The sequence below is a fragment of the Seriola dumerili genome, unplaced genomic scaffold (assembly GCF_002260705.1).
Source record: "Seriola dumerili isolate Sdu_G_001 unplaced genomic scaffold, Sdu_1.0 BDQW01002177.1, whole genome shotgun sequence".
Lineage (NCBI taxonomy): Eukaryota > Metazoa > Chordata > Actinopteri > Carangiformes > Carangidae > Seriola > Seriola dumerili.
Genome location: NW_019176432.1, coordinates 27,581 through 40,897, shown reverse-complemented (window position 1 = coordinate 40,897; position 13,317 = coordinate 27,581). Strand labels below are relative to the sequence as shown.

The 13,317-nt window shown below is 44.4% G+C and overlaps 1 protein-coding gene and 2 non-coding genes across 3 annotated transcripts; 1 reads left to right on the top strand and 2 right to left on the bottom strand.

Annotated features, from left to right (window-relative positions):
• Positions 1-10,394: 10,394 nt before the first annotated feature.
• On the bottom strand, positions 10,395-10,466 carry trnac-gca. The gene has a single exon. It is a non-coding gene; the product is annotated as a tRNA-Cys (tRNA).
• Positions 10,467-10,950: 484 nt separating this feature from the next.
• Positions 10,951-13,249, top strand: LOC111239244 (cilia- and flagella-associated protein 157-like). Its single transcript, XM_022769082.1, has 6 exons — positions 10,951-11,026; positions 11,673-11,773; positions 12,025-12,175; positions 12,473-12,630; positions 12,850-12,981; positions 13,150-13,249. Exons 2-6 carry the CDS (start codon positions 11,718-11,720, stop codon positions 13,247-13,249), a joined length of 597 nt encoding a protein of 198 aa, XP_022624803.1. The 5' UTR covers positions 10,951-11,026; positions 11,673-11,717.
• Positions 11,907-11,978, bottom strand: trnac-gca. Its single transcript has one exon. It is a non-coding gene; the product is annotated as a tRNA-Cys (tRNA).
• Positions 13,250-13,317: the final 68 nt, after the last annotated feature.

Genomic DNA, 13,317 nt, shown 5'->3' with positions numbered 1-13,317 from the left:
CCTCTCTCCTCTCCTCCTCTCCTCTCCTCCTCTCTCCTCTCCTTGCGTGTGGACCTGAGTTTTGTTTTCCTCGTCTCTCCTCAGGCTTCGACCACAGAAACTCTCACTGAATCTTCTGGAATGTTTCTGTGTTGCTTTGATCGCCTGCCTACCTCTCTCTCTGCACGCAACACACACACACACACACACACACACACACACACACACACACACACACACACACCACTGCATGCAACATACTGCACATCATTATTACATTATGTGAAGTGCAGTAATTTAACACACACAAATTGCTGCATGCAAAGTGCAGTAAGTCAACACTGGTTCCAGTAAACTGTTAATTACTGTAACACACACACACACACACACACACACACACACACACACAGGTGAAGTCCTCTCTGCAGTGTGTTCACTCTGGTTCAGGTTCAGGTGAGATCTAACAGGTGAGGTGTTCATGGTTGCAACAGAACCTGAGGTGACTGTTGATGCGATGTTAAACACTTTCTCCAGATCTGTCTGAACAGGATGTGATGCCTATAACACACACACACACACACACACACACACACACACACTCACACACACACACACACCTGATCACAACAGGTGCACATGGGATTTGTTGTGACATCACAAAGTTCCAGAAGTCCTGACGGCTGGTTTTAAGGCTCAGTTTCTGAATACAGGCTGTGTGCATTTCTCTGTGGACTGAGGCTTTGATACTTTCACAGTATTAATATAGAAGCTAGAGCTGATCTATAATCACACTACACATGGACACAGACCTTTACACTGGAGGAGCTTTAAAGTTTCAACACCACTTTAAACACAAACATTGAAAAGTGGAATCTGGACTTGTTACTTATTGGTAACAGTTAAATGTGACACTGACAGTGTTTAGAAATGCTAAATGCTAAATGCTAAGTGCTGATGTGCAGAAACAGACTGATGACCTGCATGAGACGCAGCAGCGTGACAGCGAGGCCACATGCTGCACGAGAGACGGGAGACGGGAAGAAGAAGACAGCGGTGACCACAGAGAGGAGGGAAGAATAACACTGTCTCATGTTTGGAAACGATGTTGGATCATCTCCATGACGTACGTGCAACTAAAATTAACAACAAATGGAGCTGGATGATGAAACGTGGTCCGACTGTCTCTCTCTGCCTCATTAACTCTCATGCATCTCGACCCTTTGAGCCTCTCGCGGTTCAGAAAGCAGCAGTTCACAGAGTCCAAACCCTGCGACTGTGATTCACTGAGGGAGTGTCAGAGGTTCAGGCCCTGGCCAAAGGGAACACATACTTCACTGAAGTGCTGTCTTTATGCCAGAGCCTATTTTTACTGAGGTTCAGTCCGTCCACACCCACAGGCCGTGAATGAGGAGCAATAAAGTGAACAAGATACAAAACAGTCATTAAAACCAGTTGGTAATGGAGGAGATCAAAGAAAAGAGTTAGTTTCAGACCTTGACTTCAGACACTGATGCACGACAGTTCAAAGTGATTCACTGTGATCTGACTCAGCTGTGCTTTGGTACAACGGTGCTCTGAGCTACATGCTAACAAAAAACAGGCTGACGTTAGCCAGGTTTAATGTTAGCCGAGACATTTTCACCTAGCATGTTAGCATAATTAGCTCTAAACGCAAAGTGAAACTGATGCTGATGGGAAGGTAATTATTTTTCCAGGAGCCAGTTGCACAAAGTTAAAGTTTCATTTCTCCTTAGCTGAGTGACTTCAGGGTGTTGCACAGAATCATAGAGAAGGTTCAATTCGTTCAAAAACATTAAGGCATGTGCAGCAAAGAAGGACAGTTTCCATGGAGACTGTTTGTTTGTTAGCATTAGCACTTGTGATATTCATGTTCAGTAGACAGTCAGAGTGTTTATATACAGTGAACGACCCGGTACAGCGCCGATCTGTGGACATGAAACACCTCGACTACACCTGACTGTAAAGAGCCTGTTGCTTAGAATAAATAGAAGAAGCACTAATTGAAAAGCAGGAGGACGAGCACAGCTGCAGAAAGCAGAGGGGTCCGACTTCCTCTTCATTCAGTCGGTCCACTGGGTTCTCCTGGTCGTGGAACAATCTTCTTGGGACACATTAATTTTCTTCATCTGGTTGCTAAGGTCTGCTGTGTGAAAGTTTGACTGACTTTAAGTGTAAAACAAAGATTAAGGAGAAATACTTAAGAAATACTTGAGTGAATGTTTTAAGGAAACCTTCAGGAGAAGACTTTAGGGTGTTTTATGCAACAGCTTGTTCAGTTGTAACCTGATGATGGCGCCAGATGAAACATCAGAACTGACCTCTGTAATCCATCCAGTCAGTGCACAACGCCTTGTCACCCAGTGTGTTGTATCGATTGACGTACGTACAGTCGGCCGCCTGTAGCCTCACAAACAATAAGAGAACGTCACATCTCCGATCCCAGAAACCAGAATCACTGTGCTGGAGATTATCTTCAACATTGTTCTCCAGCTCATGAAGTGTTGACCCATGTACCAATAAGCTTTTTCACATGAACAGAATTAATGGTTTTGATAGATGTTGTATTGTTGAAGGTCACTGTCACAGCCCAGAGCCGCTGCACGTCAGTGCATTGTGTTTTCACTGAGGTAAAGTCGCTCTATTGTTCACACAACACGACATGTGCAGCTCAGGTTTGACATCGGTATGTTGCAGACCTATTTTTGGTCCGCTGCCCTTTGTTGTTGTGCTGCCTGCAGGTGCAGGTGAAAAGACAAAATGGGATTTTACATCTCAAAATACGTGTCGTCTGTCTCCAGGGTGACGAGGTGAACGGTGGAATAACGTCATTCAGGTCGCCGTCGATGAACAACGTTCCTGTCCTCAAGCAAGTTTGTTTTTGTTTGGTTTAACTTCAGGACCGTCCTGCACCAACAATGTCATTAAAACTATAAGCCTTCATATATAACTTAAGCTTTGTTAGCATCAACACTAACAAGTCACTGGGCATAAAGGTCTGAGTGAGTGAGTGAGTGAGTGAGTGAGTGAGTGAGTGAGTGAGTGAGTGAGTGAGTGAGTGATAGAGTTGACTGAGTGGTAAGGTTTGCTCCTGCACAAGCAGTGTTGCAAATTTAACTCCTTTGTCGCCAGATTTACAGACTTTTCAGACGTTTTAGTGGCTATTTTTCCAAAAAAAAAGCACTTAACGACACATCTATCAACTTTCTGGACGAACCTGAGCTATTATGACAAAACTTTCACACAAATGGTTCATATTTTATGTGACTGGATCCAGTTATGCAACAGCAATCACAGCTTTCTCACGTCAGATGACAGTGTCATGGCTGTATCAGTGAGGTTTGGAGAAGGCGTTACTCAGAGGAATCAGGCACTGTGGGTAATTTGAGAAGTCGTTTACACGAACTGTAGTAACCTGGTTTCCGTAAATCTGCATACACAGGCAGGTCAGTAATTTGATTCACCGCTCAACCCTGACTTTACTTTCTGTTTGAACTGTGGTGGTGACAGAAGTCCTCAGTCCTTTCTCAGGTCACTGGCACTTGTTTAAACTTAGAGAGGAAAGATTTGTTCTAGTTTAAGTTTGAGTCGGACTTTGGTTGGGATCATTTAAAGATGCGTTTGTCTTTATCTGACGGTCTGACCTACATGACAAACACCTGACTAGAAAAAACATCATCATTCTTTCCAGCAGAAATCGACCTGGTGCGCTCCGATCGTCAGCCCTGATTCCAGAAACCAGGTCTCTCCTTTACAGCGCTTAAGAAATCAACTTACTGGAGAAGGATGACTCTAACTCTTAAGTTCTTACGTTCATATAAACACGTTTTTTGTTTCAACATCAGTGATGGTCTTCAGCACAGGTGCGCTCCTGTAAGACTTTCCACCGTGCCCCTGCAGGTTCTATTCCCAGGAAAGGCGAGTGCATTTTGGGAAGAAGTCCAAATACCTGAATATAAATTATTTGAATTCAACCGCAGCGGTAACCAGGAAATCAGTGTGTCAGAGCAGGTGTGACTGATATCACGAAAGTAGTGACCTTTACTGACTGATTAATTCCTGAAGCGTCAGAAATCAGAGTCAGAGATAAAGTTTATTCACCTTCAGGCCAGTTTCACTTTAATCGAGTCGTTTGACGGGTTCAGTGTCTTTGTCACTCTCCTGTTGGTCGTCCTTGATGCTGAGTGATGCTGCAGAAGCTGTAACTATCTGTTGCCTGCCCTGGCGTGGTAACAGAATACCAATGTGTTGGTTCATACCCGCTGAGAGGAAAAGGCTCGGCCGCTCGGCTGCAGGAGGCACGTTAGAGCTTGAAGGTCAAAGTTATTACAGCTTAATAATACGGATAAATGTTTCTCACAGCTGTGACAGCGGCTAACACCCTGCTGGAGGAATCCAGCCTCATCACTTCACCTTTGTCTCTGAGGACCGGCCTGAGGGAAATTCCAGTTTTATTCAACTGGAGCTGAGACCAATTGTTCTTATTCAAGAATTTGAATTAAGATGAACGTTATAATCATCTCATCCATAAAATTTCCTGTCTGTTATATACAATACAAAGGACTTTTATTGTGAAGGCTGTGTGGCCTGTGATGTGTTCACTGCCACACAAGAGAAATGAGTCTCTTTCCACGTTCGACAAACTCAGATAAATTAGTTTGAAACCACAAGCGTGACAGAAAGTCACAATATCACATTTACACGTCTTAAAAATATAGTTACATAAGTGTTGGTTCAAATAGAAACTTTTACTATTACAGATTAATCATCAATCAATTAAACTTTATTTGTAATGTACTTTTCATACAAACAATGTGACACAAAGTGCTTTACAGAATAAAACCAATATTTATTATTTTCATTAAATGTTCCTTCATCACCATGAACACACACACACACACACACACACACACACACACACACACACACACACACACACACACACATAGTACCAAATGTGGATCAATCCGCCACTGAAAACAGTCCCCATCAGAAGTTCTGATCCTGGTTCTGTTTGTTTGAATAAAGCTGCAGTGACCAGCTGTTTTAGCTGATCACTGCAGCTCGGAGAGTCTGAGTAACACACTGTTGGTTTTTAATGGCGTTTGTTGACAATAACAACAAATGAAACAACAGGAAGTCATTGTCGTGTTGTTTTAAGGGTCTGGTGCAGTCTCATGAGATGTTTGTGTTGAAGTGTCACGATCCACCACACAATCAGAGGGCGGCAGGAGGAGGAGCTGAGGTCTGAAGCTCATCACTGTTTTTACATGTCTAATTACAGATTGCCATGACGACCGGGAAACAAACAGCTGATCTTTTTACATAAAGACTGTTAATAGAGGAATTCAGGGAGATGTTTGGATGTGTGCCTCTGCTCTGCAGCCTGAGGTCATGTTCTGTTGATGTGCTGCTGCTGTAACAGGAACACAAAGCCCTGCACACGAGGCCGGGGTTTAAACCCAAACACCAGGTGTCCCTGTGTGAGTCTGACAGCCTGCACGCTTCTGTGTGTCTCACCTTTACTGTTTATAACATTTCATTGTTTTGCTTTTGGTCAATCTGACGTGTGTTTTTACATTTGACGAAGGTCAGGACGAATCACAGCCGGGATCTTAGAAATACTGAGGTCCACTGTGTCCAAAAACAAAGTCCAAGTCCAGAACGACAGAGGCACTGAATCATGTATTTATCTACTCACTCAGATAGATAGATAGATAGATAGATAGATAGATAGAGAGATAGATAGATAGATAGATAGATAGATAGAGAGATAGATAGATAGATAGATAGATAGATAGAGAGATAGATAGATAGATAGATAGATAGATAGATATTGTATTTTCCCCCTTGTGCTGCTGTGTCAGTTTGAATTAAAGGGACTTGAATAGAATAGAATAAAGGAACATCTCTGTCTCTCTCAGTTGTAGCTCGTGTTCAGTTGAAACTTACCAAACGCTTTTTCTTTATGATTTATTTGGAAATGATGTTGGAAATGTTTGAGAAATAAGAACAGATTGCTTAAAATAAAATCTGTTTTGAATATTTCTAAATACAGCTGACTCTCAGTGGCTGGGTGAGCTTTTACTTTCCTCCTGATTTTATTTTTCCAGTGTTGTTTTCCTGGATTCTCAGTGTCATTCTGCTGCTGCTGTTGTGCTTGAAAGACGAGGACTCACCTCAGGATTAAAGCTCCAGTTTTAGCGAAATGAAAACACATTTCTGGGTCTTGAACCTGCCGTGAGAGTCTCTGCTCATCCGTCTCCTCCACACCCTCACCCTCACCCTCCACCACATGCTGCTTTGTGTCTCCACTCATGTCTCCCTCTGTCTGATCTGTTCCTGCTGAGGAAACATATTCCTCTCACTTTTCGTGCAAAGACATTATTTGTGTTTTAAAGGCGTCTTCCTCTCAGGCTAAACTCTGCCGGGTTGATGCAGAGGACAAAAATGGAGCCAAGAAAAACAGACAGTAACAGAGAGACAGATGAGGTACAGTGCAGCGGCCCGGGGCTGAATATCTGTGGGAGGTGGAGGTAGCGTGCAGGACACCACAGGGTTATAACCCTGGGTTAGGTTGTAACAGTGCAGAGAAGAAACCTCAGCTATGAAAATGATTTACTGTACCTGAAGGTATCCTCACAAAGGTGTATGCCGGGCTCAGTGAACTCAGGTTCAACCCACAGTTCAGACCTGACTCCGCCAGCTGTCGGTACACGACCCACATGACCTACATGACCCACATGACCTACATGACCTATATGACCTACATGACCTATATGACAGGTTATTAATGCATGTATGCAGGTTGATCAGTGTCGACACAAATCAAAAAGAGTCAGAAGCAGGAAAAATTCAGTGTTACCAATGCTAGCTGGTTAATACAGTGTGTGTGTGTGTGTGTGTGTGTGTGTGTGAAGATAAACACAGTAATTAGAGAAACACTTTGGCAGCCACAGACAGAGGGAAGAGACCTGTTTGTATAGGTATTAATAAAGCTGTGGATTGCATGACCTGGGTGGTGTGTGTTTGTGCGTGCATGTGTGCGTGCGTGTGTGTGTGTGTGTGTGTGTGTAGGGAAAGTTATGTGACTAAGGAATCCTCCGGCGAGACAAGAAGCTGCTGACTGATGCAGACTGACTCCATCTTCAGGGCGGAGAAAGTGATTTCCACCTCAGCTTCGTTCCCGTCGGGTTCCTCCGTCTGTTGCTGTGTCTGGGTCAGTTTCCGTCCATCAGTGCAGTCTGTGCGTCGGCTGCAGGATGTAAGTGAAGCAGACACTGGAACAGACATATGAGTCCTTCAAGACTTCAATAGATACATGAATAATACATTATGAAATAAATAATCAGATAAGATGATTGTTCATTTCTTTATTAGTGCCACAGTGGGAATATTTACAGTATTACAGACAGAAAAAAACTGCTAAATGACAATAATAAAATATAATATGTTCAATTTAGATACTTAGATACAGAAAATAGCAGCAGATACTGCACAGATTGTGTGTGTGTGTGTGTGTGTGTGTATGTGTGTGGTCTGATAATCACATATAAATATCATATAACATATAAACCCAAAAGGAAAAAAAAACATGGCATTTATAACAGCAACAGTTTCAAACAGGAAATTGATGTTTACTTTTGAAAAGATAGAACTTTACGAGCTGTCCCTGAAGGCAGCGTTGCCTAGCAACACGGTGGTCCAACGTCAGTTTTCTTTTAGAAGAGATTAAAACAAACAGCGGAGATTAACAACATAAAGACACAAAAAAGATCCTGTAAAAACACAAATACACAACTATGGCGGATGAAATCGAGGCCGACGACAAAGAGAAGTCGTTGTATTTGACACAGATCCGGTTTCTGGACGAGCAGCTGGAGAGGCGAGTGTTTGAACTCAGGGGAAATATATCACTTAATTATTGTAGATAAAAATATGTTTAGATATTTATCAGTTTAATTAAGATACAACCTCAGATGTTGGGGATGAAGCGTGTTCAGATTAATAAAGAAAATACTATAAAGAAGATTCTGAATAATAAATATAATTTAATCCAGAGTTAATGTATTAAGACATGTAAAGTGCTGTGCTCTTCCATCCATCGCTGCAATTAACTGTTTAGCTATTTTCATTATTGATTAATCAGCAGATTATTTTCTTGATTGATTAAAACTTGACAAAGAGAAACTGGAAATGTTGAATCAGTTTGGTGTTAACCAACAGCCTCACTCTGAGTTCCTTTTATTCTGAAAATCTCTGCACATTGTGTATCAACTCATTTAATTTAAGAAATTATAAAAACTGTTGGATCAGCCTTTAAACCGGTTTTATCCTTCACTTACATTTTACCACATGTCCATTAAAGTCTATTTTTAAAAAATAAAATATTACATGAATCTGAGAATTATCCCAGATAGCGAAATGAAGCGTCTGGCCCAACATGTAATATTTCAGTTAGATGATATATATCCCAACATAAAATCACAGAAGCTGTTTTCATGAAAGTCCATGTCTCCTCCTCCTGCAGGTGTCAGCTGAAATGTGACGAGCTGGACAAACAGAACAAAGACCTGGCCTCTCTGTGCAGCGCGCTGGGGAAGGACAAGGACGACATCGCTCAGTACCTGAAGCACTCGGTGGCCGCAGAAGAGAGGAAGTTGGAGGAGCTGGTGGAGCGGCTGGAGAGGCAGCAGCGTGATACTGAACAGGAGATAGAGGCCATGAAGCTGCAGCAGAGACAGGAGCTGCAGGAGAGGACTGAGGAGCTGAACTCAGAGAGCAGGATACAGGGTGAGGAGGGTGAGGCAGGAGTGGAGGAAGGTTTGTTTCAGCTGCTTACTGGTTATTATTAGTTTGATGAACAACTTTAAAGCTCCTCCAGTGTAAAGGTCTGTGTCCATGTGTAGTGTGATTATAGATCAGCTCTAGCTTCTATATTAATACTGTGAAAGTATCAAAGCCTCAGTCCACAGAGAAATGCACACAGCCTGTATTCAGAAACTGAGCCTTAAAACCAGCCGTCAGGACTTCTGGAACTTTGTGATGTCACAACAAAGCAGTCACCAAGCCCCGCCCACCTGGACCCACCATCCAAACCTTGCAGGATTTGGTTTCTCTGAGTGTTTTTACCTGAAATCTGCTTTATTTTTATTGGATCAACACATCCACACAACTACATGTTCATCTTAAAACTGTGTACAAAAACAATCACTATCCAGACGAACACCTGAAAACACACACATACAGTACATGACCAGTAACCTACACTGAGCATGTGCGAGCCGGTGTAAACAGGAAGTAGATTGTCTCCTCTGCGGTAAATCCTTTGAAGGAGGAACAGCAAAGACAGTTGTAGCATTAAAACAGAGACTGTAAGTGAACAACAGCTGCTAGCAAAGACAACAAGGTCAGTGACACTGTCATTCATCATCATGTTGTATTCACCACTGGTAGTCCAGGCTGATGGCAGCCAATCAGGAGAGGCCATGGGTGTGACCTCATCGTTTACAAACGTCTCAGTTTCTGTCCGTCCAGACTACAACACAACCAAAGAATTTTCTAAATAAAACACAACCCCAGAGCTTTCAAAATAAGATGGGGCCAGCATCATTTCTGAAAGTCTCAGTTTTCGGTCCTCGTGTGGACATGAGGCGACACCGTAGTAATAACGATGCGTTTCAAAGGGAAAACGTAGTAGTGTGGAGCCTCCTTTCTTTGAATTGGGCTCACCGGAATCTTAGGGGGGGGGGGGGGGACATGTGACACAGATACAGGAAAGGATTGTTAGTGCACCGTCTCCTCTCTCTACTGTCTCTGACGGGGCTCTCCTCCCCTCAGGGGTGCAGATGGAGGAGCAGAAGCCGCAGATGGAGGAGCTGGAGCAGCAGATGGAGGAGGTGAAGGAGCTGATGCTGCAGCTGCCCGAGCAGGAGGCTCTGGAGAAGCAGCTGGCCAGTGAGAAGGAGGAGTATGAAGCTTCCTACCACAGCCTGACGCTGGAGGTAGAGCGGGAGAGGAATAAGTAAAGACTGACAGTTAACGATTTAACATTAATGAGCGTTCACCGGCAAACTGTAAACATTCACCCCTGTCCTCCAACCACAGGATGGCTGTGGAGCGGCGGCGCAGGGTGAAGGAGGGCGTTAAGACGAAGGTCTCGGAGCTTCTCCTGGAGGAGAGGGCTCGGCACCGCGAGCGGCTGGAGAAGGTGGAGCTGCTGCTGTGCGAGAACAAGGATGTGTGGAACCAGAAAGACGCCCTGCGGTTCAGTGAGAGTGTGCTCTGTTCCGAGCTGGACAACCTGAGGAAGTGTTTCAACAAGGTCACCAAGGTGGTCTCCGCCCGCATGACGGTAATGAAATGTCAATATCAGAGAGGTGACATAAATCTGAGGCAGGGGGCATCCGGAATTGAACCAGAGACCTCTTGATCTGCAGTCAAATGCTCTACCACTGAGCTATACCCCCACACTGTGAGCCTGCTGTCGGCGTCTCTGTTGCGTTTTCAGACAGGAAGTGGTTTCTGTGTGTTCAGCTGTAGTCTGTACTCAGTGGCATGAGGCTACGTCACTGAGCATGTGCGAGCCGGTGTAAACAGGAAGTAGATTGTCGACTCTGCAGTTGATTAGTTGCACAAAATGTTACAAACGAGGAACAGCAAAGACAGTTGTAATGTCGAAATGCAGAATTTAGCTGAACAACAGCTGCAGAGACGACAGGGTCAGTAACACGTTATCCATGTTGTATGTCGAGGCTGATGAGAGCCAATCAGGAGAGACCGTGGGCGTCTTACGTCATCGTTTCCAAAAGTCTCAGTTTCTGTCAGTCCAGATACAACAGAACCTGGAGTTTTCAAAATAAAACGGGTACCATCAGAGTTTCTGAACTCTGGAGTCGTGTGGCCGGCAGACAGTAGACGTAGCAGAAGAGATGAGTTTCAGATCGTAGTGTGTGTGAACGAAGCCTGAAGGATTCCCCGTGTGGACAGAAGAAATGAAGTAAAACTCTCTGGATGTTCATGTGAACATGTGAGTGTTGCTTTAATCTGTGTTCACACAATATTCTTCTCCACGGATCTTTTTTTAAACACAAAGGAAGTTGCACAGTCGCGACTTTCTTCACAACGTATCATTTTCGTTTACGGGTTTGTCCATCCTTCCTCTTCTCATGATCACGATATCTCCGTAACGCTTTGAAGGAACTTCTTCAAATTTGGTAAAAACATTCACTAGGACTCAAGGATGAACTGATCAGATTTTGGTGGTAAAAGGTCAAAGGTCAAGGTCACGGTGACCTCACAAAACATGTTTTTTGGCCTTGTGAACGCCATATCTTGACCTCAAGGGAATCCCTTCAGATTTGTCCACTAGGACTCAAGACTTTGCAGCAATTATGACAAAATTTCACACAACTGGTTCATATTTTATACGACTCTGGATAAACAGGATGTAACCTGAAACACCTGAGTGGCAGAGGGAAACGACCACGAGGAGGTTTTCTTTTTCTTTAATTAGTTTTCTCTTCTTTAGTTTAGTGGGTAGAACTCTTAATGGCGTGCAGGACGAGTCTAGTCCTCTCATGGCATTTCTAAAACATCGTCAACACAGAATCAGCTGATGTTTGGATAAGAAACAAAAAAATCAGCAAAATAATCCGACCTCGTCTCTTCATCAGGAGACAGAGGAGCTGACGAAGGCGAACCAGCAGCTGGAGGTGGAGATGCAGGAGTGGAGCATCTCCTACGAGTGCATGCAGGACGAGGAGGAGCATCTCAGGTAAGATTCACCTCTTTGTGTCGTCCGTGTATAAGATTCAGATCCATGTTGGTGTGAAAGGTGAGTGAATGTCATAATCCTCCAGATTTTAAAGGTAAACAGACAGTTGTAAGGACACAGAGGGATCTGTTCCAGGGGGCACCCGGACTTGAACCGGGGACCTCTTGATCTGCAGTCAAATGCTCTACCACTGAGCTATACCCCCTCTGACAGATGTTGTACAGTTGTTTTTGTGTGCGCTGTGTTTACAGACACAGCCTGGCCTCTGTGTCCGCGGAGTACCGTCAGAGAGCAGCCGAGCTGGATCAGCTGGAGGTCGAGATTCAGGAGGAGAGGAGCAGGAGGTGGCAGCTGGAGGGCGACATGCAGGAGGCGGCCGTCATCCTCAGACAAGTCCTGACGGTGAGAGCGCGGTCCAGGACCAGGAGCGTCAGGACACAGACCTTCAGTCCAGAGAGGGAAGATGATTGATGGTTGATTGGCTATCGGTTCAATTTGGCTGCTCTTAGTTTAGACGTCCCATTTACAGAAGGTTCTGCTGCTCAGACAAACATCCAGGTGTCCAGGAAGTATTCAGATCCTTTACTAAGGATCTTTAGCAACTAGAAAACAGACCAACAATGTTAAATATATCAGTAATGCATTAACATGTACTGTAGGTAGCAAGCTGAAGCTCTGGTTGGTCTCCGTCCTCTGCAGGACTCAGAGGAGTCGTCTGACAGTCAGCTGAAGATGCAGAGGCTGGTGGAGATCCTGGAGAGCACCGCCCCCGAGGGAACAGGCCCCGCCCCCAATGACCCCACTGAGGACAGCAGCACCGGACAGCAACCTCAGACCACCGGCCCCGAACCATCCAGGTACTGGAATCCCTCTCCGCTGGATCGGTTTCTGTTGGTTTTAAAGAGCTGACTTCCTGTTTAGAAAATGTTCCGCATCACTTCAGAGGAGTAAAAGAGGAGTAAAAACTACACTTTGCAACAGAAATGTAACAGAGACAAATAGAAAGTCAAAATAGAGAAGAGCTGCAGTTAATGGACTCTGTTTCCTTCTCCCATCATCCTCTCTGTCCGTCACAGGGCAGAGACCCTGAACATAGCCTCAGACCCACTGTTCCTGATGGCCCGCTACAGACCGGGCGACCTCGGCCTCATACCTCGACCCACGTGGAAACACGGACCAGGGTCGAGCGCCCGGGTCACCAACAGCAGGTTCGTTATGACGCAGAGTCTCCTGAGTGACACTGCTGCCAAGGGGCCAAAAACACTATTAATCAATTCATAATAGATCAATAAAAATAAACCATAGTTGTTGTTTTTCTTGTTTTTTTTTTGTCTTTAATTGTTTCTCAGTATAAATGTTGTGTCTCTGTCCGTCAGGAAACTCTATTGCTGTCAGAGGACGTCGGGCGCTGTGGACCCGTCTGATCCGGATCCTCAGGAGACTGAGTCAGAGGCCGAGGCCTCCACAGACCCCTGAACCACAGCCAGACCACATCATTTCAAAATAAAATCCTGCTTCTGTTCTGACTGCTGATCTGTAAGTTT